Below are 22,117 nucleotides of genomic sequence, written 5' to 3' on the forward strand. Positions count from 1 at the left end.
GAATATTTTGGAGTGGAAAATCAGAAAACAATTCCATTAATTGTGATGATAATTTCTTCCCAATATCGATTTTTCTTCCCGGAAAGTTGCAGCAAAAAACAGTTTGGAATGAAAGCAGGGGCAAGCCAGCAGGATGGACAATTGTCCTACCATTCTTGTCTCTCAATGCTTTTGTTAAGTCAGGCATTAACCCACATCTCTTCAAGCAACAGGATGCCTCCAAACAAAATGCTGCCCATCGCACACCTGTACTGGCACCAGCAGGCCATAATGTCACTTTTCTGGAAGAAATCTTTCACGCTGAAAAACAAGCTCACACACACATTTTTGAAGAGATGGTGTACTCTAAAAAGCTCCGCTTTTTGGAAGCTAAAAATAAATATATCTGATGTAGGGTAGTCATTGGGTTGATGACAACCATACTCATTTCTGCAGAATGCATCCAGCTGGAATGCATCAATCTTGGTTACACATCTGTCACAACTTCCTTTCTTGCCATTGTTTCCAGGAAACAATGACATGATACTGCTTCATCATTCTGACCTTCCTTTCCAAACATCCACACTGTATATTTATGGCATTTCTGTCCATTAGTCTTGAAACTTCCAAATTCAAAAACCCATCATTTGTTCTACAGCTCAAAGTATTCACACAAATCAGTCACCTTGGATGCAGATGAAATTTCCTTCCCCAACATTGATACCTTGATGACAGCAAACAAGTCCTAAGCCACAACCTCTTTTGTGGTAAACCTCCTACTGAGACACAATACACCACTACTAGAACAACGCTGATACAGAAACACTAGTTCACAACAAGAACCGACAAATGCAGAACAGTCCAATGCTCTAAAACAATACACTTCACAATGGGAAACGACAAATGGGAAGCAACTGACAACTGACACCATGCACTATTTGTTACTGATGGGGACAGCAACAGCTGCACAACATCTGCTGACCTGATGGCTGCACAGGAGGGGAAGCTAGCTTGTCACCAGTGCTAAGTGAGGAACATTACGTCCCCTTCACCAGAACAAACTGTCAAAAGTTGCAAGTTATTTTGACTGCACAATAATTACAATCACACACTATGGTCTTTGCAGTTCATTCATGGACAACTGACTTCTCTGTTGATTGAATGAAGTTTCTCTTTTTCTCTTCGAAATGTAACCACCTGGGACAATACTCGAAAATTATATTTCTCTTTAAATGACTGATCAAACCTGGGAACAGATTTCTTAAGAGGGACTAGTTCTAATAAATTAACAGACAGCACAGTGGCTTCATAGCAGGGAAGTAATCCAAATCGATATGGAAATGTCACTCCAGAATAATGACCAATGGCTGGGAACATTGTCTAGCTTAAGTTTGATTTTTAGGCAGTTTAGCACAATTTTCTAGGCAAATGCCATGCTGGTTCTCATTCTCACTTCATAAAATAGCTGCTGATACAATAAACCTTTCTTTGTTAACAGTGTTGATTGAAACAATTATCAAGCAACATAAAATCATTACAGTAGCACTATACAGTATCAATTACAGTGGGACCAATAAGAATAAAATTATAAAACTCTTTCTGTAAAATGAATTTATACAATAACGAAATCTCTGCACATTGCCCATTTCTGCATTTCCTGCTACTATGTTGAGTGCACACTACATGCTGCTTCTATGCTGCAGCTGATTGTGTTTCCTCACGTCACTACTCAAACTACAGTCTTTATCCTATACAGTATTATTGTATTATGTTATACAGTTCACACATAAGCATTACAAGCAAACACTTAACATCATAATAGATAGATGATCATATAAATAAGGCCTCCTGAAATATGCAAATGTCAGCAACTTACAAAGGGGAAGGCCGTGTACTACAGAGTGCTTAACTTCGTAACACAAAAAGATGATAAAAGTGTACTTTTAATGTGCCTTTAAGATTCTTAGCATTATAATTTTATATTTATTTTTAAAAGAAGTCTCATGGGAGATAAGGAAAGGATCGGTACTTAATTTCAGTTTCTATAATAATGGGTCACTTTACCAACAACTTTAATCTTGCTACAATTAAGAGCCCCTTGAACACATACAGACACAGACTCTGACTCATTTACTTTATGATGATTCCTCGTCCTAAGAACCAATGGCAAAGGTAAACATATAATAAGATGTGCCTCTATCTCTGTTAAAGAGTTCACAAATCTGAAATGTCTGATAAGCAATAATTTCTTGAATGTTAAAAGTCTCAAGCCTTGCTACAGTCTCTACTTGAGCACCATGTACTACAGCCACAGTAACCCAACCATTACCATGTCCCTTAGCATCTGAGTTCATTAGCGCAAAATTCAGTAAACTCAAGGGTTTTGCAGAATCTCTTGGGCACCTACACTATTCTTTGTACTAATAATAACACTATCAACAGCTTTATAAACTGTAAGGCATGAGTGCCTTCTCCTCCTATGATCTGTCTGTCTGTCTCTGTCTGTGTCGATGCTGTTGCCGCAAGTGTGGCTGCTCATCGACTGACGGTTAAGTACGAGGGTGAGTCAAACGAAAACCTTAAATTTGTCATAACAAATCAAAATTTTGCGCCGTTATCCAGTAAGTTGGCAAGTGTGCTACAAACAGTGTCAAGTCAATTAGAGACTGTAGCAAGGCTTGAGACTTTTAACAGTCAAGAAATTATTGCTTATCAGACATTTCAGATTTGTGAAGTCTATAACAGAGATAGAGGCACATCTTATTATGTGTTTACAATGCCACTGGTTCTTAGGATGAGGAATCATAGTAAAGTAAATGAGAGTGTGTGTCTGTATGTGTTAAAGGAGCTCTTAATTGTAGCATGAGCAAAGGACTTGGTGATGTGACAATTTTTTTTTTTTTAAATCTCCAATGACTGACTGACTGACTGACTGACTGACTGACAGTTGCACTGTCATTGAACAGGCTTCAAGACACTGATCAACAATCAAATCTGCATGATATGTTCACTGTTTTTTTACAATAAGTCCTTTCAGATCCTTTACACCAAAATGTTATTGCTAAGACAACAAAGTACTACAATTTGTAAAATGTTCTTGCATTTTTGGGTTGTTAATGTTATCACCAGTCTGAAGGCTGGTTCGACACAGCTACCCAAGCTTTACAGGCTTCTTCACCTCTGCACAGCTACTGTACCCCGTATCTACTTTAAATTGCTTACTCCACTCAAGCCTTGGTATCTTTCAGCAATTTTTGCACACCATATTTCCCACCGTTACTCCATTAATCATTCCTTGATGCCCCAGGGTTGTGTCCCATCAATCTATTCCTTCTAGACAAGTTGTGGCATAAAACTCTTATCTCAACACTTCATTTCTACACCTTTCATCCTCCTCTCATCTGTCCACATTTCAATTCCAAACAAAGCTACATCCCAGATACGTTTATATGCTTGTCAGTATAGTGAGAGGACATTCTGACAGAGGTTGATTCACTTTCTAATGCATATGTAAATTTTAGTTTATCTATGTTTTAATGTATAAACAAGCATGGTGAATATAAATGACAATGGGCATTGGCTATAGGGAGAGGTGTGGTGGTGCCAACTGACATTAACAGACTCCTAATATTTTCATGAATGTTCTGAACTCCTGCATAAGAATTAACAGTGCTAGTGCTGCTGCTGTTACAGAGAAACAATACTCAGTTAAGTTATGACTTGAAATATATTGTAATGGAAGCATGTTCAAAAATTAGACTGAAGTTCAGAAAAGCATTAAAGTAAAATTTAAGGAAGTAATTAAATATCAATTCTTACTCACTCAACTGAATATCAACCACTATTATATGTGATTTTCTATGGCAGAGTTAGCCTTCATTACCCTGAGTGCTCACAAACTTAATACACAAGGCAAATTCAAATCAGTGCCTTATCCATCCTATCACTCTCCCGATTTCATTCTGCCTTCTTTTTTGTGATTCACTTTCTTGCATTTAATTTATTTGCTAGTTTAATAGTCCCACGTCAATATACTATAATAAGAAATATGGTGAAGTAGATAACTAAACTTACCTCTTCGCAGAGAAATTCTGCTCAAACCAAAATCTGTAAGTTTAATGTGGCCTCTCTGACAAAGTAGAACATTGTCAGGTTTCAAATCTCTATGAACTATCTTGTGTGCATGTAAGTATTCCAAAGCAAGCGTGATTTCTGCTGCATAAAATGCTGCCATTGCTTCGTCGAAGTATCCGTACACCATCAGTAGCGATTTTAAATCACCTCCGACCATGTACTCCATTACCTTCAATGTCACAACATAACACATTTTAGATGTCTTATTTGTACCTTTGCCTATTTTACATGCATGGAAATCTAAAGGGAAATACTAAAATAAGTTAAATACATTGTACAATAAGAGTTTTAGATGCAACCATTGTGAAGTTAAGTTTATTTTGGATGCTGCAGCAATGTTTGATTGTTCCTCCCAAAATGGAGGAGGATAAGTAGTTCAAACTTGCTGGTTGAAACATACTGGTAGCACTTTTGCAAGACAACCTTATTTAACACAGAAGCACCTCCGCCAATAATGTTTTGGTATCAAACAAAATTTCAGATTAAATCAGTATATACAATCTAATATACCATTAACAATTGGTTCAATATCTGTTTCAAACACTGTGAGGTACATCAACATTTGGTGCAAACTACTGCATATAAGAGAATACCAACCAAATAAAGTTTTTAAATAGGAAAGCAAAATGATTATTTTTTCTTGGATGGATCTATGGTTTTAAAACTGTTGGACACTAAACAGCGTGTTCATCAGCACTCTTTCTCACAATCATGGTAGTGAGGAATGGATATATGTTAGAAGTGGTTTAGAGTTTATATTTTGATCTATTAATGGTGTACTTAATGTACACAAGTGTCATACTCAAGACTGCTTTGTTATAAGTAACTAAAAGTGACATTACCTATAACAAATTGTAATGAGTCATTCTTATCTTTTGATGTTAGCATACAAATGTGGGCCAAAGGCACAAAGGTGTTGATTAGATTAGATTAGATTAGATTAGTACTTGTTCCCTGGATCATGAATACGACACTCGTAATGATGTGGAACGTGTCAGGTTAATAAAAGGTGTCTATACAAGATATTACATTAGACAAAACATTACACGACATGCCAGACATGTAAAATGTATCATCGAAGGAGGAGGAAGAGGACGAGGAGGAGGAGGAGGAGGGCAAGGCATCACAAATGGAGATCATAGAGATGTAGGAATGTCAAATTTACTTTTTCTGTGTTTGGACAATTGTGCAAATGGAAGACAGAGTTCATTTATACATTCAATGTTGAAATTGTTTATGGGAAAAGGAAGCAACATATAAATATTTTATTTCTAAGCAACTACTTTTATTCAATGGATAAATTTTTATTTAGGAAGTCATAGCACAAATGGGTCATTCCATGTCAAATCAACCAATTGTACTACATGATTTGAATCATGACCTCCCAGATTTGAATGAATTTTTTTCAGGTAATGCATCCACTAACGCTAGTTTAAATTTGAGATTTCAAATTTTTCTGATCTTTGGTTTTTGAGTTTCAGGGGTTTAAAAATAAAAACTCTGTTTTTGATCAATCGATGATTGTTTAAATACTGTAGCTCAAATACTATACAACTTAGAGAGCTCAGAATTGCACCATTGTTTTCCTCTATAAATTCCCTTCAATTTGATATGTAACATGACTATGCTACCTAAACCTGAAAATTTTAAACTATTCCAAAAAACCATGTTTTGAAACTTCCAAAATACGTACCCTCGGATTTCTTTATAAAAATTATATGTGTTGTCCAGTCTGACTACATGCATGCAAAATTTCAAGATGGAATCTCAATGGATTCTTGTGTAAAATAATATTTTACTACTGCAATACACACTAGTGAGGTGAAAAGCAGACTATTTCTAGGCTATGTATACTAAGGTAGGACTATGTAATTCTAACAAACAAATTATTTTATTAGCCTTTTATGCAACGTTACCCTCTTATTGTTTGTTAATTCATTAAATGATATAGTGTTGTTTTAATTTAATGTTCATGATTCTTTTAACTATGCATCAGAAGGAAGTGAACACATTTTAATTGGTAGTATACATGCTACAAGTAAAAATTTTGAATAAAGCCACTCACCTTCATCCTTAGTTGTAAATGGCAGAGATTATCTTTTTCTTGGTTTTCCAGTGTTATTTGTAATCATTTACAACAAGATCATTATATTAGAAATTGGCATATAAGTAATTTCACTTGGGAAAAAGATTAACTTGTTGATATCTGCATGGATAGAACTGTATTTCTAATACCAATTGGTATTTACAAAGTTAATACACATGGTATCTATACAACTTAGTGTTTATTGGGGGTAGGTGTAACATAATTTAAACGTGCTTCTTTTGTGGTCTTTTAAGATATTTTTCCAAAGAAAGAGAAGACAACTTCATTTCTTTAGCACTTAAAGTGTAGGTTCTTCCCGTAGTTGTTGTTGGATTCGCTGTTTGTAAAAGAGTATTTCGTGGGACATCTAATATATCTCTTGGTTGTGGATAGTAAAAAGACTGGGCTGGACCCTTTAGGTGTAAAAAATTTATTCGGTACATGTCATTGTATTTTTCTTCAATGCACCCTAGCCACCAAGATTCGTCATATGCTACTGTCACAAAACCAGCAGTAATATTTTCTATATGTGACGGTGTTATTTGGTTCAGTGTTGTCACATATTCAAGAGACTCATCCAGACTAAAATGATAAGGCCTGACAGTAATTTGACTCTCTGTGCAGGGTTTATATGAGCGAAGCTTTTGTGTTCCCACAATCGCTTCTGAGTCACTAAACCGAGGAAGTAAGTATTCTTTGGTCAGTTCGTAGTCCTCTGTTGTGCAATATTCAAAGTCAATGTTTTTTATGTTTTACATGGCAAATACATGAAGTGATTTGGGTGTTACGATTTGTTGGTTATATGGACTTTGTAAGCTGGCTTTAGCAGCTAGCTGCATAACAGTTCCGCCAAGGCCATCGCATATGCTCTTGCCATGGGATGTTGCAAAGAACTCCCTCTCTGTCTCAACTTCAAAATCAGTTTTATGCAAACACAAATTAAGGAAGTTTTTCTTATTTTTATATTGTGCAGCGCTGCCATCAGAAAAGTAAGTAATCTTTTTAAGTGCAAAAGGCAAGTTTTGGTTTATGATTTCTAGCATTTTTTTCTGGAATACATAGAAAGCGACTGCATTATGTTTCGGGCAATCTGATATGAAGACATACTGCAGATGTTTTAGTTTTCCCTCCCATTTATAATATATGATGAAAGGATGCAGTGTAGCTTCCCCGTTACGTGAAGGTGGCCGTAAGTGGGGTAGTGGCCAAAACTAGAGCCTTGACCCTATATGAAAATCTCATGTTTTTTTTAATAATAAAAAGTAAATGTCGTACGAAATTGTAAAGTTATTATTTTTTTATATATTTTATTCTCGCATTAAAATATCATTTAATGAATTAACAAACAATAAGAGGGTAATGTTGCATAAAAAGCCTAACATAATAATTTAAGTCTGTTAGAATTACACAGGCATACCTTAGTATTCATAGTATAGAAATAGTCTGCTTTTCATCTCACTAGTGTGTATTGCAGTAGTAAAATATTTTATATAAGAACCCATTGACATCCCATCTTGAAATTTTGCATACATGTAGACAGACTGGACAACACATATAATTTTTTTAAAAAAATCCGAGGGTACGTATTTTGGAAATTTCAAAAAATGTTTTTTTGGAATAGTTTAAAATTTTCAAATTTAGGTAGCATAGTCATGTTACATATAAAACTGAAGGGAATTTATAGAGGAAAACAATGGTGGAAGTTTGAGCTCTCTAGGTTGTATAGTTTTTGAGCTACAGCATTTTAAAACAATCATCATTTGATCAAAAATGGAGGTTTATTTTTTATTTTTAAACACTCGAAACTCAAAAACCAAAGGTCAGAAAAATTTTAAATTTTAAATTTTGAACTAGTGTTAGTGGGTACATTACCAGAAAAAAAAAATTCATCCAAATCTGAGATATCAAGGTTCAGACTGTTAGTTGATTTGAGATGGAATGACCCAAATATTATTAAACCAAAACATATTCTTTATTTTATATACAGGTCTCATAAATTATTCAACAGTCATAATAAGCATAAGAGCAAATTATAGAGTCTGATGTTCGAAAATTATATCTAACTGCACAAAACATTTCTCAATACCTACCAGGTAAATATTTGAAGCAGACTGTAATGAATAAAAAAGATTAACACAATATGGACTTCGAGACAGAGCCAATGCATTTCTTTCGGTAACAACTGTAACAGAGAAAACTAGTTAATTCTTAACAAAATACAAAAATATTTAAAACAGTCATAAATGTTTCATATTCTAGTGATATACAATACAAAAAATAATTTAGTTTTATTATTCTATTTTGATAATCAGTCCAGTTTATTGCTCTTTTTACAGCTATTCATCAAACTTAATGGTGATGATAAAGTACATTTTAACAGAAGCTTACAGTGGTCAACAGGATTTGGATAAACCCAGTAAAAAATTTCAAAATAAACAGCAGTTAATGTTCTTAGACTGCTGTCACACCCACATCTGGGGCAGAAAGGGGAGGGGAGGTAGAGTGGGAGGGGGAAGGTGAAGGGGAGGGGGATGGGTTGTACCCTGTCAAGCCATGTGCAATTCTTGCCATTCACTGTGAATATTTTGTACCAATTGTTATTTATTCATTAAATCGCACACCAGAGACCCTATTTAAAATGAGAATCTACAGGACGTGGAATGAATGAAGGTATACATCAACAAAAGCCAAGCAAACCATATAAAATCTGTATATGGTTGGTGGCTGGCTGGTTGGTTGGATGGGTGATTAAAGGGACCAAACTATTAGGTCATCAGTCCTCCTCCTCCTCCCCCCCCCCCCCCCACCCGGGACAGATAGGTCTACATGACTGTTCATCAGAGATGGCCTATCGCACAAAATCAAGGGGAAGAAAACCTCAAGGCCTACCTAAGGTTGACAAAGGCTAGATAAGGATTAAAAAAAGAGGCGAGGGAGACATAGGTAGAAAGGCAGGCGAGGTAACCCATCTAGGGAGCAATCAGAAGCCCCGAAAACCCAGAGTGCAGTGAGAGGACATACACCACCCACCCCTTACCACAGGTTCCCCACTCAGAAATTGACTAGGAAAGACTAGCAACAAGGACAGGGCAAGAGAACCATAGTTAGACAAAAGAACAGGTTGAACAGGCCATGCAAGAGAGGGGAGGAAAAGTTAAGAGCAGGTAGGGTGGACCACTGAGCCCAGACAGCTGCAGTCTGATCTGGCAGGGGAAGCAATAGTGTGTTCTGCCAACCTCTCAATGGGCCAATAAGGTTAAGAGGTCCTCTCTTCAAGAGAGTGGTAAAAACCACCCTTCATGAATAAAATGAACAACTAAGTCAGCTGCTAAGGCATCGTCTCCTAACACCAAGGGTAGCAAGTCAGAAAGATTAAGAGTCTGTTGCAGGGCAGCTAGACTGAGAAAGTCAGCAAAATGTGAACCACTGTCAAATGGGAACCATAATGACAGTAGGGTGGTTCCTTGGGACTAGCAGAAAAACATTGCTTGTGTGCAATGCCATATCCAGTGAGAGAGGTGGTCAATGCCATCCTGATCTTTGGCATTGTCAAGTAATTTTTATTGCTATGGGGAATAAACAAGCCATTCTCCTAATTGCTCCTTTAATATTGGACTGAACTGGGTACAACAGGTTTTATTTGCTGTGAAATTGCTCATAATATCTTCTTTTCCTCTTCATCTATCAGCTTGTGCAACATAAACCAGAAACAGGTTTATGTTTGGAATTCTGTCTGTCAAAAAGTGTCATTCCACGTCAAGTGTCAGAGGTCACAGCTCAATCATCATCAATTTTGTTGAAAATTGTACATACTGTACCTAAGGAACATGAATGAACATCTGTCAAGTTTCAGATCCATCTGCAACCTGTAGATACTAGAGTTGTTTTTAATAATGGCACTTCCTGTGTAACCAAAAAAGAAGTTTGGGTAGCCGGACCTAATGGGGTTCGACTCCTGCAACTTTGCAGTTCTGATGCGATTTCTTGCAAAGAACAAGAAACTAAAATAAATGAGAATTACAAAGCAATGCCCATGGCACGAACTCTCTTCAAACTTGCTGCAAAATTTTCGTACCTCAAATTTTTCCCATATTTTAACAAAGAACAGGTTGCGAGTAAAAGGCATTGTAAATATGATCATTATCCTTTGGACTGCCTGTCACTACATTTGTGACTCATGAATTTCCCTACAAAAGTATTTGCTGTGTTATCCACCTCTAAAGATACAAAAACACAAAAAGTATCATATTCTGCCTATATCTGACACCCTCCTATATAAAAATTGACAATGTTGATTTTATAATATTTGACACCATTTAAAACAGCACAGTTAAGTCTATCAGAAACAACTACTTTCATTTTGATGTTGTTTCAGTTAGAATGCAAAATTTGGGTAAAATTTTAGCGTTTTATCAGTTTTTTAATTTAATGGACAATGAATTTTTCACTCTGTAATCGTGTGTGCACTGGTTTGAAACTTCCTGGCTGATTAATACTGTGTGCTGGACTGGAACTTGAACCTAGGTCCTTTGCCATTTTACAATCAAGTGCTCTGCTGATTAAGCTATCCAGGCACGGCTCAAAAGCTCACCCACACGGCTTTACTTCTGCCAGTACCTCATCTCTTATCTTCCAAGATATTTTATCACTTATGTTCCACTGACAAATCTGCTTTAGCTGAACATGTTCTGGAGAACAGCCACTGAATCAAATCTGATGACACCTTTGTTGAGCTCACACTCATGGCTTCTGGGACAGTGCAGTTCGAGAAGTCATTGAAATTAAAATTGCTGGCAATACTTAACAGACACAGCTGTCTACAAGTGAGCATGAAGTAGGTCCCAGGCACATTAGCCTAAATTTAAACATTACTGAACTACTTTTTTCTTCAATCCTTTTGATGCAACTACTGTTAAAATTAATCTTCTTTTTCTACCACTTCTAAGTAAAAATGGAATAAAAGAAGTTGACCAGTAGAAATGATTTTAGGCTACATTTAAGACTGACTTCACTATGTCACAGACAGTTTACGTTATCGACAAAATGATCCAAATTTTTGTTGATGCATACTGAACTTATTTCTGAGCCACTGATGGTACCTTTAATAATGAGTAATAAAGGTTGATACCACTAAACTTCTAAAATTGTGGGGGGTTATGACAAATTCCATTGTTGTATATATGGAAATCTCAAGGTAATTCCAATTCTTATTGGCATGCATATACAAAAAAAAGAAAAAAAATTCAAGATGACTGCAGGTTAACACCACATATTATTACTGCTGGCTTTTGAGCAATCAACCCTTTCTTTCTAAGTGACGAGTTACCACAGTACATTATTCCACAAGACATAACTGAGTGGAAATAAGCAAAATACATTACAAGGTTGATGATTTTTCAAGACTAACAATTACATGAAGAGCAAAAACACTTAACTTAATTCTTTGAGCAGCTCAGTAATATTAATATGTTTCTTTGAATGGGGAGTCACCATATGCCCATGTAAGGCATTACCACTACCACCAGTGATGTCTCAGTTGACAACTAGAGTATACACTAAGGTGACAAAGGTCACAGGGTAGCAGCATGCACAAATACATATGGCAGTAGTATCATGTACACAAGGTATAAAAGGGCAGGACACTGGCAGAACTGTCATTTTCACTCAAGTGATTCATATGAAAAGATCTCCAATGTGATTGTGGTTGCACAATGGGAATTAACAGACTCAGAACGCGGAATGGTAGTTGGTGCCAGACACACGAGCCATTCCATTTAGAGAATCATTAGCGAACTGTATGTTCCAAGATCCACAGCGTCAAGAGAGTGAGTAGAATACCAAATTTCAGCCATTACCTCTCACCACGGACAATACAGATAGACAGCCTTCACTTAACGACCAAGAGCAATGGTATTTGCAGAGAGTTGTCAGTGGTAACAGACAAGCAAAACTGCATGAAACAACCACTGAAATCAATATGGGATGCATGATGAAAATATCTGTTAGGACAGGGCAGCGATATTTGGCATTAATGCGCTATGGCAGTAGACAACCAACTTGAGTGCCTTTGCAAACAGCAGATATCGCCTGCAGCGCTTCCCCTGGGCTGGTGACCATACACACTGAACCCCAGAAAATGAAAATGGCAGCCTGGTCAGAGTACTCCTGATTTTAATTGGCAAGAGCTGATGGTAGGGTTTAAGTGTGGCACAGACCCCATGAAGCCATGGACTCAAGTTGTCAACAAGCCACTGTGCGGGTTGGTGGTGACTCCGTAATGGCATGGGCTGTATTTACCTGCAATAGACTGGATCCTCTGTTCCAGCTGAACTGATCACTGACTGGAAATGGTTATGTTTGGCTACTTGGAGACAATCTGTAGCAATATGGACTCCACGTTCCCTAACAAAGATGAAATTTTCACAGATTACAATGTGCCATGTCGCTGGGCCACAATTGTTCACAACTGGTTTGAAAAACATTCTGAACAATTCGAGTGAATGATTTGGCCACTCACATCATCCGACATGAACCCAGTGAACATTTGTGGGACATAATCAAGAGGTCAGTTCGTGTGCAAAATCCTGCACTGGCAAAACTTTCGCAATTATGGATGACAATAGAGGCAGCATGACTCATTATTTCAGTAGGGGACTTCCAACGACTTGTTGAGTCCATGCCACATCGAGTTTCTGTATCACACCAGGCAAAAGGAAGTCCAACATGATATTAGGAGGTATCCCACCACTTTTCTCACCTCAGTGTATGAGAGTGTAAAAACAATCCATCAGCAACAATAATTTCACCTGATGATGGTGAAAGAGTACTTGGTCTACACTCGTGGCATTTTAACCACTAGACACAGCTGGGAGCTCAAAAAACATTTTACTCAATGTTACTGCAACAAGACTCATCTTTCTTACATTATGCAAATATGTAGTACAGTTGGCACAAGCAAATCCCCGACAGTTGCAGTGGGCTCCACACAGCTGCTTCATGCATTTACTTCAATCAGTTACATAATGATATTTTGTTTTTCTCTATGAGAATGCCCAGTGTTGTTGCAGCTCTATAGGAGACTGTTGTTTTCAAATGCAGCCATTTGTGCTGTACAGTTGAAAGCTGTTAGGGACTTGTTTCATCAATTCTACTATAGTTTGTATACTTCTACAATTTTCTAAATTCAAGCATAAATTATTTACCTAGAAATTTCTTTCAATATTTTGTCCAAGCAGTGTTGTGCATTTTGAAATTGGATCAATTTTAATCAAACTTGACTAACAACTGTTTAACTAATGTTGTTTGTTTATTCCTGTGTTATGGTAACCAGTACAGCAATTTCATATGATTAACATGCTTGTGCAGCCCTTTCAAGTAGCTGCTACTTCCATGGTGTGCAAGTAAAAATTGATGCTGTTTTGTTCAATTCACGTGTCAGCTGCCTTAAACATGATATAAGGAATTTTGGAGTTTACACCGTGTCGACAACAGGATCATCAGAAATTAAGCACTAGCTGGGATTATGGAAGGAAATTTGGTATGCCTTCCAAAGGAACGACTCTGGCATTTGCCTTAAGTGATTTAAGGAAATCATGGCCAACCTAAATCTGGATGGCAGTAGAGGAATTTGAACCATCATTCTCCTGAATGTGAGTCCAGTGTCAACCACTGTGCCAACTTGCTCAGTCTTAACACAATACAAAGTTACAAAGCGCTAAGACTATTTAAAATGCAGCATTGTTACATATGCGACAAAACAAAAAGAATCTCTTCACTCTCTCCAGAAGACCTTGCACCAGTGACTGTAAATACATACTGCAGTATGTAGATAGCATTTCGAATATTTGATTCTAAAAGTATCTGATAAAATTGAGGGAGCAAACCATTATTTACAACTAGTATAGTTGTAAGAGTTGTTTGTAGCCTAGCCCCAAAGTTATTCAATTCATACAGTGAGTAAGCTGTAAAATGAACCGACGAGAAATTTGGAAAGGGAATTAAAGTTCATGGAGAAGGGATTAAAACTTTTAAGGTTTGCCAATGACATTGTAATACTTACAGAGCTGGCTAAGGACTTGGAAAAACAGCTGAATAGAATGCATAGAATTTCGAAAAGAGAAGATTTACACCAAGAAAAATAAAACAAGGGTAATGGAATCCAGTTGAATTAAATCAGGTGATGCTGAGAGGATAAGATTAGGAAATTAGACATAAAAAATAGTAGATGAGTTGCCATTTGGACAGCAAAATTACAGATAAGGACTGAAGTAGAGGCAACAAAAATGCAGACTGACTATAGCAAGAAGAGCATTTCTGAAAGAGAGAAGCTTGTCAATTACTAACAGAAACTTGTGTTAGGAGGTCTTCTGTGAAGGTATTTTTCTGGAGCATTGTTCTGGCATAACCACAGGTGCTGGAACAAAGACGAAGAATGCAAGACCAGAGAAGGAGGTGAAACGACATCGGCCAATGGTGCACGGAATAGGACCACACCACGAAATAAAATAAAATCTGAAACTAACAACATATTTTAGCCTTCCGTGGAAAATGCGATCTACGAACACACAATAACGCCCAATGGGAGAATAAATGGGGGGGGGGGGGGGGGGCGGCTAACTAAAGTGTTGATTGTGGCAGGTTTAACGAAGTTAACTGGAGAATAAGTTTTGATACTGGCAGAAATAGTTACAGAATTAATGATGACAAGAGTGTTTGTTAGAATGAAGAAGGAGAAGAAACACGGACATCACACAAATTATGGAAGAATATGGCGATTCCGAATTAATATAAAAATTTCGCACTACTACTTTTCAATCTCATGCTTGAGAAGCTGGAGTGTGTGAATGTATTATAATCACTTGATAGCTCCCAGCCACATAAATCTGTTTTGTTTTCATTTGACATGAGAGCAATAAACAGAGAGGAAACAGCAAAATTACTAAACATAAACATGGGGCACATGGAGACTATCCACCTTCCCTCTACAATTCAAGACTGCCCTGTGCTTGGACTGCCCTGTGCGTCAGCCCCGGATCAATGACATTTCCGAACTGCGGTGCTGCCCCCTCCCTCGAGCGTTTGAGGTAGGTCAAGAAAAATTTTAAAAAATCGACTTTTCAAAAATATGAAAATATGTTCATTGTGTAGCGCACATCTTTCTGAAGATTGATATATGTATAAAACATATGTGTTCGAGGAACTGTAAGACATGTTACTTGGTCTTAAGTGTGCCAAAGCCCAGTGCCACACCTCTTCACACGGCATTCTTCTATCGCAGTCACTGTATTTCACTCTGTGGGGTTCAAAGGTGTATTATTTTGTAATTGATGTCATCAAACTATTTTCAGGATGGTGGAAATTAAAATGTCACGTGATGCCTCTCCTGCTCCCGGTCGACCAGTTTGACATCCAGCCCCTCTAACAAAAAACTCTCAATTAATATTGGATGGGATTATTTGTAAGCGGGAAAACAAGAAATCTTCAGAAAATTTGCACCCTTTATTGCCTATTAGCTAATAACTTGTTTTCTTGGGTGGCATAAAATTAAGTATTTGCTAATAAATCAGTAAAGACAAGACACAAGGAAGACAGTACACATTTCTTCAATCCTCAAGTCCTAGCATTTTTTTCTCTCTAGTTTTGCTGCAACTTTACATGGCATGCTTTCCTTTCTGGGAAAGAATCTATTACTTCACCAAAGTTCATCAAATATTTTGCTACATGAAAAAGTGAAATGTCATTATCTAATACTGAAGAAGCTGTTAAAACAAATAGTATCCAAAACTGGTATTGTTTCTTGATCTGATTACACATATTTTGTCACTGTCTGCTAGACGAAACGAAATAGGCCCGTCTAATATTGCAGCAATTGTAACACACACCAAATAAACGAGACTCTTTGGCACAAATTGTCATTTTTATAACACGATAGAACATAATTCACAAAGTATCAATACTAGATGCCTATTAGTCCTACTACAAGCAAAGAGCTTTATGTTAGGAAATAGTTACACATCTCATTCATACACTCCAGCTTCTCAAGCATGAGATTGAAAAGCAGTAGTACGAAATTTTTATATTAATTCGGAATCACCATATTCTTCCATAATTTGTGTGATGTCCGTGTTTCTTCTCCTTCTTCATTCTAACAAACACTCTTGTCATCATTAATTCTGTAACTATTTCTGCCAGTATCAAAACTTATTCTCCAGTTAACTTCGTTAACCCTGCCACAATCAACACTTTAGTTAGCCGCCCCATTTCATCGCTACCTCAGAGATGCTGTGTCCCATTGCTCGTGCGTTGACTATAACACAACGTTCAGACTCACTTAAATTTTGATAACCTGCCATTGTAGCTGCAGTAACCGATCTACCAACTGTACCATACACTTGATGTCTTATAGATGAGTTACCGAGCACAGTGCCGTATTCTGACTGTTCACGTATCTCTGAATTCAAATACACATGCCTGTAACAGTTTCTTTGGTGCTCAGTGTATTTTGTTCCTGGCTCTCCTGATTTGTAATTTTTTGCACTGAAGATGACTACGTAATAGCTGAAATCTAGATCTGTTGTAATAAAATGACAGATTTCGTGATCAATTGCTGTTCTTTCCTCCACCATCTACAGGCAATGCTGTTCTTTCCTCCTTGTCTAGAGGCAAATATATTACTGCAAAAAGGAAAGTGCATATTTAGGGCATACAATCTTAAATGCAGGCACTTCCCTTCTAAGAGGCTGAAGTAGATGCCTTTTCCAGCTTCCTTCGAAGGACTACACAGGTTCATTGGAATGCTGAATTACTATTGACATCATTTGTCTCACTTGGATAAGGAACAAGGGCCACTCAACAGGGTTATTTGGTAAGCTAGATAGCGTTACGGAGATGTTTAGCAAACTCAAGTGGTAGACTCTGCAAGAGAGGCGCTCTGCATTGCGGTGTAGCTTGCTGTCCAGGTTTTGAGAAGGTGCGTTTCTGGATGAGGTATCGAATATATTGCTCCCCCTACTTATACCTCCCGAGGAGATCACGAATGTAAAATTAGAGAGATTCGAGTGCGCATGGAGGCTTTCCGGCAGTCGTTCTTCCCACGAACCATATGCAACTGGAACAGGAAAGGGAGGTAATGACAGTGGCACGTAAAGTGCCCTCTGTCACACACTGTTGGGTGGCTTGCGGAGTATAAATGTAGATGTAGATCTACCTGGCCGTCAAGCATTTCAGATCTTTCATCGAATGTCAACACTTCACAATATTCACATACCACAATTTTTCAACACATGAAAGACCCCCCACTCACTCTGCCAATTCAGACACGCTCAGTTTATAGTGCAATTTACAACTGACATACAGTACGTATCAGGCACAGGTATTGTGGCAGATGGCCTTTCCCACCATTGTCCTAGTTTAAGCGTTACTAATTGGACTGTCATGGCTACAAAACAGGAAGATGATGGTTCCCTTCAACATGTCGTCAAAGAGCACTGGTATACAGCTCTACAACTTCAGCGCATGCTGCTTCAGGGCACATGACAGGGAATTTGGTGAGATACAACTGGAGGATGATGGCGGTTGCTTTTCCCTGAAATCTGGTGGCATAAAATTTTTGTTGGCCAGCACTACCTTACTCATTGATATCAGAGCCTCTGCCAAGCTGGTAGCTGGAAAAGCAGACAGGCCATGGATAGACAGAGAGATTGTCTTGCCTGGACCCATGCATGCAGGAGTTGCCAAAACAGCAAAGTAGCCAGGCACACATACGCGCCAGCTCAGTACTTTCCCACACCGACAGCAAGATTTGCCCACATTCATGCAGACATTGTAGGACCATTGCTTTACTCTGGTGGATATTGCTATCTTTTAACAATCGTTGACCATATCAAGTGATGGCCAGAAGTGGTACCTATTCGAAATATTTCTGCTGAATCAGTGGCCAAGGTATTGGTGCAGCCGGGATTTGTAAGGTTCCGCATATATTGCCAGACAATTACGACTGACAGGGCAACACTTTGAAGGACAGGTGTTTGAAGAATTGCTCCAGTTCTGTGGCAACACTTCACAATATTCACATACCATAATTTTTCAACACATGAAAGACCCCCCCACTCACTCTGCCAATTCAGACATGCTCAGTTTATAGTGCAATTTACAACTGACATACAGTACGTATCAGGCATAGATATTGTGGCAGATGCATGTGTTTCTCACAAATAGCTATCATCCTGCCAGCAACAGTATGGTAGTACGAATGCATCACACTTTGATGGCGGCTTTTTTAAGATGTGGTGATTTGTCATGATTTGGTGCCTTGCTGCTAGCACTGTTGGGGTTATGCATTACAGTTAAAGTAGACAGATACTGTCTGCCTTCACAGACCGTATACAGGTACCTGGCGACATGAGCACACCTACATCACTACTTTCATCATCATCATCATCATCATCATCATAGATTTCTACCAATTTTATAGAATCACTGTGTTCACACATGCAACATCTCGTGGTACTCAGTCTGGTTATGTAAGGCACATAGAAAATTCTCACCCACAAGGACTTGCAAAGCTGTCAGTTTGTGTGGCTCAAAGACAATTCTGTTAGGTTGCCGATCTCAGCGCTCCCTACTCCGGGCCCTTTAGAGTCATTTCTAGGCGAGGAAACATGTTCGTCATTGACAAGAACAGCAGACAGGGCACGATTTCGATAGAGCGGCTGAAGCTTGAACATACAGACAATGGAAAGCTCCTCAATTTCAGTGCTCCACAACCACTGAATTCAAAGGCACTGGGTCTGACAACAAATGTCTCCAAGCTTAAGCAGATGCCACCTCCTCCCAACCCTACATCAGTTTTTACATACTCTGGCAGGCTAGTGAGATGCATGTTCCCACAGACAACAGGTGGCTTCCAGTTTCACGACAAGGGACAAGGACACCTCGACAAGATACTTAACCAATTCAGTAGATTTAGCATTCTTGCCAATGGCCAGCTGCTTGCTCGGCCCACGTAAGAACACACGCAGAGGTGACAGAGAGACTGTGATTGCAAACTGGCTTTGTCGCTACACTCTCCATACACTGCTGATGCAAGTCGCCAAGGTAGCTCCCAGCCGTGTTCTGCCCAGATGGCTAACTGTAACACAGCTGGTCCTTGCTGCCCCCCCCCTCCCCCCCCCCCCACAAAAAAAAAAAAAAAAAAAAAAAAAAAAAAAAAAAAAAAAAAAAAAAAAAAAAAACACCACCTGAGGTGGGCAAGAAGAAAGTGAGGTATGCACCATTTCAAGTCATCGTTTTGGCATGACAAGGCCTTCACCTCTCTTTCTCTCTCTCTCTCTCTCTCGCTCTCGTTTTTTTTAAGGAAAAGGGGGGAGTTGATGTGCGACATCGACAGACATTGTGTTATCACCTGTACGAGTGTGAACATTATTGTGGACTCAAGTACACTTTATGTTACTGTGAATGGTGCATGTGACAAGATGATATTGTAATAGAGAGCGTGTATACTTGAATGCAATAAATCTGTATTTTGTATTACTGTTTTTTGTGTTTTATTAAGGGGAAGTAATAACATATCCTATAAACTTATTACGGGGGGCGTATCTTTTCTTTTTTTAATTTGTGAAACTCATGTTGTTGCAAATTACAGTAGCTGGATGGCCTTACACATTTTATTGGTTTTAAAATATGTGACCTGCTAACTGTCAGCTACCATATTTCTTTTCTTTATGAAGATGAGACACAATCAACAGTAAGTGGTATGCCTGCCCAAATAGTTAACTCCGATGCATTATGTTATGTTCAGTGTAATACTCTAACCTGTCATTTCTCTCAAGCCACTTAGTCTTTACAATCCACAGTCCTAACAATGTGCTGACACTTCTTGCACTAAAATCAAAGCAAGGTGTTACAAATATAAAACACCAATTTCACTGGATAAAACCAGACTCAATGTAATAAGGTAAAATGGTCAATGTCAATGAAACATGTAAGTATGAATGTAGATTTCTACATTGGCAAGAGGTAGGAATTGGACCCTGCAAGTGTCTCAATGCAGGACCTGTCCCATACATCCTCCCACCACCTACTCCAGTCCGGTCACAAACATCACTTATCCCATCAAAGGCATTGTTACCTGTGAAACCAGTCATGTGATCTACAAGCTAAGCTGCAACCACTGTGCTGCATTCTATGTGGGATTGACAACAAACAAGCTGTCTGTCCACATGAATAGCCACCAACAAACTGTTGCCAAGAAACAAGAGGACCACACTTTTGCTGAGCACACTGCCAAATATGACTTTCTTCATTTCAATGGCTGTTTCGCAGCCTGTGCCACCAACAACAGCTTTTCTGAATTGCACAGGTGGGAGCTTTCCCTGCAATATATCATACATTCCCATAACCCTCCTGATCTCAACATTTGTTAGTCATTGTCCTCACCCATCCAGCCCCTTCCCTGTTCCCATTCCAGCACTACACAGCTCTCATTCCACCATCACACCCAGTCTTTTTAATTCTCTCCTTTTCCACTACCCCCACCCTCACCCTCCCCACCTCTTCCCTGCCCTCCATCTAACCTCCCAACTGCACGTATGTGCTCTACCCTGTCTCCACCTTGTCCCTGTGTGTTCCCCAGCAGCACTTCACTGACCCGCACCCCTCCCCGCCCCAGCCGCCTCCATACCCCCACTCAGTTGCCACTCCCATCAAGCACTGGTGCTGCTGCTCACAATGTGACCTCAGTTGCCTGAGACTGCAGTCATACATGTGTGTGTTTTTTTTTTCTATTTCTGACGAAGGCCTTATTGGCCGAAAGCTTTATTTGTGACAGTCTTTTTGTTGTGCCTATTTGCAATTCAGCATATCTGTTAGCCTGATATCGTCACTTTCAATGTATGCAGCAACTAAAGTCATTTGCCTTCGATCAGCTGTGTTACGCGTTATAGTATCAGGTGACCCTGGAAGTGAGTACTGGTACCCCAGTGTTCTTTAGTGAGGTACACAAGCGGCGGTTGTCATTTGTGGATGCTGTATTCAACTGTGCAATACAATATGACATCTTAATGCAATGCAAGCTGCGAAGACAGTCAGTCTGACCCAAGAAGGATGGACTTTCCGCCGCATTGCTACAGATACCAATGTCTCTCCATCTTTTGTCCACAGATTGTGGTCACTACAGGGAGACAGGTCACTACGCAAGACAAGTTGGCCAAATTATAGACTAATATCCTAAATACAGTTTTGCTGCAAACATCTTTAACATATGCTCCAGGCAGGCAACCACTTGACACCCTTCTGATCTCAGTTGCCAGTCTTGCAGGCGTCTAGGACTACTTCAAAGGTTTTCTCTGAAAATTCATATTTTTAAAAGTCTTGATAAATGCGGGCAGGTGCCACTGACTGCTTTACCAACATGGCAGGAAAAAGGGCGGGAGGGGGGGGGGGGGTGTAGTGTCTTAGGGGACCCTTTGCCATTGTATTCATGTATGTGTTAATGTCGCACCCCTCCATGATCAAGCCACATTCGTTGAATGATTTTGAATGGTCCGCAGTGGTTCTCATGCGTACATGAGAGCAAAAATTGCGGTTGCACTGCACTCCAAAGGGGTTAGGTCACATTCAATGGAGAAGCAACCCCACAGTGTCCAAGTACATCTGAAGAGCACAGGTGTGGCAGCAGTGTCTAACATTGTCCAGAACATCGTCCTGTTGCTCATCACACTGAGAACCGTTGTTTTCGACCACAAAATGTGCAGGAGTTAGCCCCCCCCCCCCCCCAAGGAAAGGGGTGGTTTCACTCACACCCTTAATGCCACCAGCTAAGGGCTTTCTGATAAGTGGTATGCCTGAAATCTTTTCCTCGGTCACCCATAAGAAAGCCGTGTGGTTTCAACACTGGTAGTCACTGTGCTGAGGTGTCGA

General features: G+C 38.9%; 1 protein-coding gene across 4 annotated transcripts in view; it reads right to left on the reverse strand.

Annotated features, from left to right (window-relative positions):
• LOC126482322 (serine/threonine-protein kinase greatwall) overlaps window positions 1–22,117 on the reverse strand; it is a 118,552-nt gene that overhangs the window by 69,009 nt on the left and 27,426 nt on the right. For all 4 annotated transcript variants that reach the window (XM_050106366.1, XM_050106367.1, XM_050106365.1 and 1 more), the window contains 2 exons: window positions 8,290–8,381; window positions 4,054–4,282 (listed from right to left, as the gene is read on the reverse strand). In XM_050106366.1, coding sequence (XP_049962323.1) covers window positions 4,054–4,282; window positions 8,290–8,381 — 321 coding nt within the window. The remainder of the gene's footprint in view (window positions 1–4,053; window positions 4,283–8,289; window positions 8,382–22,117) is intronic.

Source organism: Schistocerca serialis, chromosome 5, assembly GCF_023864345.2.
Source record: "Schistocerca serialis cubense isolate TAMUIC-IGC-003099 chromosome 5, iqSchSeri2.2, whole genome shotgun sequence".
NCBI classification, from domain to species: Eukaryota; Metazoa; Arthropoda; class Insecta; order Orthoptera; family Acrididae; genus Schistocerca; species Schistocerca serialis.